The 2072-nt window shown below is 56.2% G+C and overlaps 1 protein-coding gene across 1 annotated transcript; it reads left to right on the top strand.

The window, feature by feature from the left end:
* Positions 1 to 588, top strand: CCDC184 (coiled-coil domain containing 184). Its single transcript, XM_052641493.1, has one exon. The coding sequence runs from the start codon at positions 1 to 3 to the stop codon at positions 586 to 588; it is 588 nt and encodes a 195-aa protein (XP_052497453.1).
* The last annotated feature ends 1484 nt before the right edge of the window (positions 589 to 2072 follow it).

The following is a 2072-nucleotide window of genomic DNA, read 5'->3' as shown; positions in this document are numbered from 1 at the left end:
ATGGAGGAAGGTCTGCTGGAGATCATGACCAAGGACGGCGGCGATATGCCGGCCCCTCTCGAGGTGTCCACCGTGCCGGCCGTGGGGGACGTGATCTCCGGGGAGTACAACGGCGGCATGAAGGAACTGATGGAGCACCTGAAGGCCCAGCTGCAGGCCCTGTTTGAGGACGTGAGGGCCATGCGGGGGGCCCTGGACGAGCAGGCCTCGCACATCCAGGTGCTCTCGGACGACGTGTGCGCCAACCAGCGAGCCATCGTCTCCATGTGCCGGATTATGACCACCGCGCCCCGCCAGGGTGGCCTGGGCGTGGTCGGCAGCAAGGGGAACTTCCAGGGCGCTCGCCGAGATCCGGAGACCCCTTCGCCTGGGATTGGGGACAGCGGTTTGCTGGGTCGCGATCCAGAGGACGAGGAGGACGACGATGAAGAAGAAAAGGAGATGTCCAGCTCCGCCACACCCACTAGTCACTGTGAGCGCCCGGAGAGCCCCTGTGCTGGCCTTCTGGGGGGGGACGGGCCACTTGTGGAGCCCCTCGATCTGCCCGACATTACCCTGCTGCAGCTGGAGGGCGAGGCCTCTCTGTGAGGGGACTCCGAGGGGGCACTACTTTCCCGGGCTGACTTTGGGTTTCCGAGTGCATGAGGGGACTGAACGGCGCGATGCAGCGTGCTTCACTCCGACCGCTGCTCTTGTGGGTCAGGCAGAAGAGACTTCCTTGAGGAAGCATTTACAGGGTGAAGGACTTTGGGAGCATCAAGAATTCTTTCTGCCTCACCAAGCAAGAAGTAGCAAACTGCGGAAAGGTGAGGTTCCGGGAGAGGAAGCGCCCACCTCCGGACTCCCATCCAATCCCCTACCCTGCCCTTTCCCCCGCCCCAGCCAACAGGAGAACCCCTGACTTGTGTAAATAAAATTCTGCTTTTTCTATTCTGAAAAAGGACTTATCTAGGACTATGGCAAAAAATCTCTAACGATTTACCTAGAAATTAAGGAATTGGGGGTATTCTGTTCTGGCAACAGAAAATTTACCCTTCTGATGAAATCCAAGCTATTCAGCGTTCTGCAGAAGCCTCTCCCCCTCACAGACCTCTGCGGCTGCTGATTGGTAAAAGAAGCTTGAGGAGGGAACTGCAGCCCTAGGAATCTGGGTGAATGGGGTTCCGAGGGCCCCTGGGCTGGGAGGAGCTGGCTCTGAATGTGCATGAAGACATTATAGCTCAACCTCTAGGATTTTGCATGCAGAGCGGATCTGCCTTGTCACTGACTTCATCTGGGATTGCTTTATCCACTCACTGGGGCTTAGAGAACAAAGAGCCCAGTTCACAGGCAGAGACTTGGGGGTGGTGCTCAGCAACAGCCCAGATTTAGGGGACATTTGAGGGACTCTTGGGGGCCACAGCCGAAAACTGTCTCTCTGCTGGCTATACCTGCTTAACTTCAGTTCCTTTTCCTGTCAATACTTCCCTGCCCACTGACTCTCGGTGTTGCCTCCATAATGTCTTGTGTGCATTATGTGTGTTGACCTGTGTAGTAGTGTGTGAGCCCTGAGGGGCAGGGCTTGTGGCTCTGGTGTTAGGTTCAGGGGGCTTCAGACCTTCTGTGAGCCCCAGGCTCTCATGACGCTTTCCCCTCTCCTCTCTTTTCCCCCACAACCAGGGCATGAAGCATGTGGCTGTCCTGAGGTTCCTAACTGATATGCCTCCCTCCCACCTCCTCAAGTGGTGACTTTGTGTGCCCTTCCTCTTCCTCTGTGTATTCCTTTTCAATGCTTTCCTTGGTGTTAACCTTAATAAAGAGGCGTCATCTCCCCTCCTTGCTGACTGGTACTAGGGCAATGGCAGGGTGGGGCTTCTGGACCCACTGCATGGACACAGGCTTAGTGGGAACTACAGGGACCATGCCTTCCCTCCTCTCTTCTTGCCTCTGGTTCCAAGGAGTTGATTGTCCCTGCCCTGACTGGGATATGCATTGCCATCTTTACCTGCTGTCACTTCCGCCCTGGACCTTGACCTCAAGCTGGACTGAGGAAGGAGAGGGTACATGTTGCGATTCCCAAACAAGGGTTTTTT

The sequence above is a fragment of the Budorcas taxicolor genome, chromosome 5 (genome assembly GCF_023091745.1).
Source record: "Budorcas taxicolor isolate Tak-1 chromosome 5, Takin1.1, whole genome shotgun sequence".
NCBI lineage: Eukaryota > Metazoa > Chordata > Mammalia > Artiodactyla > Bovidae > Budorcas > Budorcas taxicolor.
The sequence above is the reverse complement of the archived record's forward strand: the minus strand, read 5'-3'. Positions and strand labels throughout refer to the sequence as shown.

What these genes read in the sequence shown, in the direction of transcription:
- CCDC184 (XM_052641493.1), top strand. Translation starts at nt 1, where the DNA reads ATGGAGGAAGGTCTGCTGGAGATCATGACCAAGGACGGCGGCGATATG.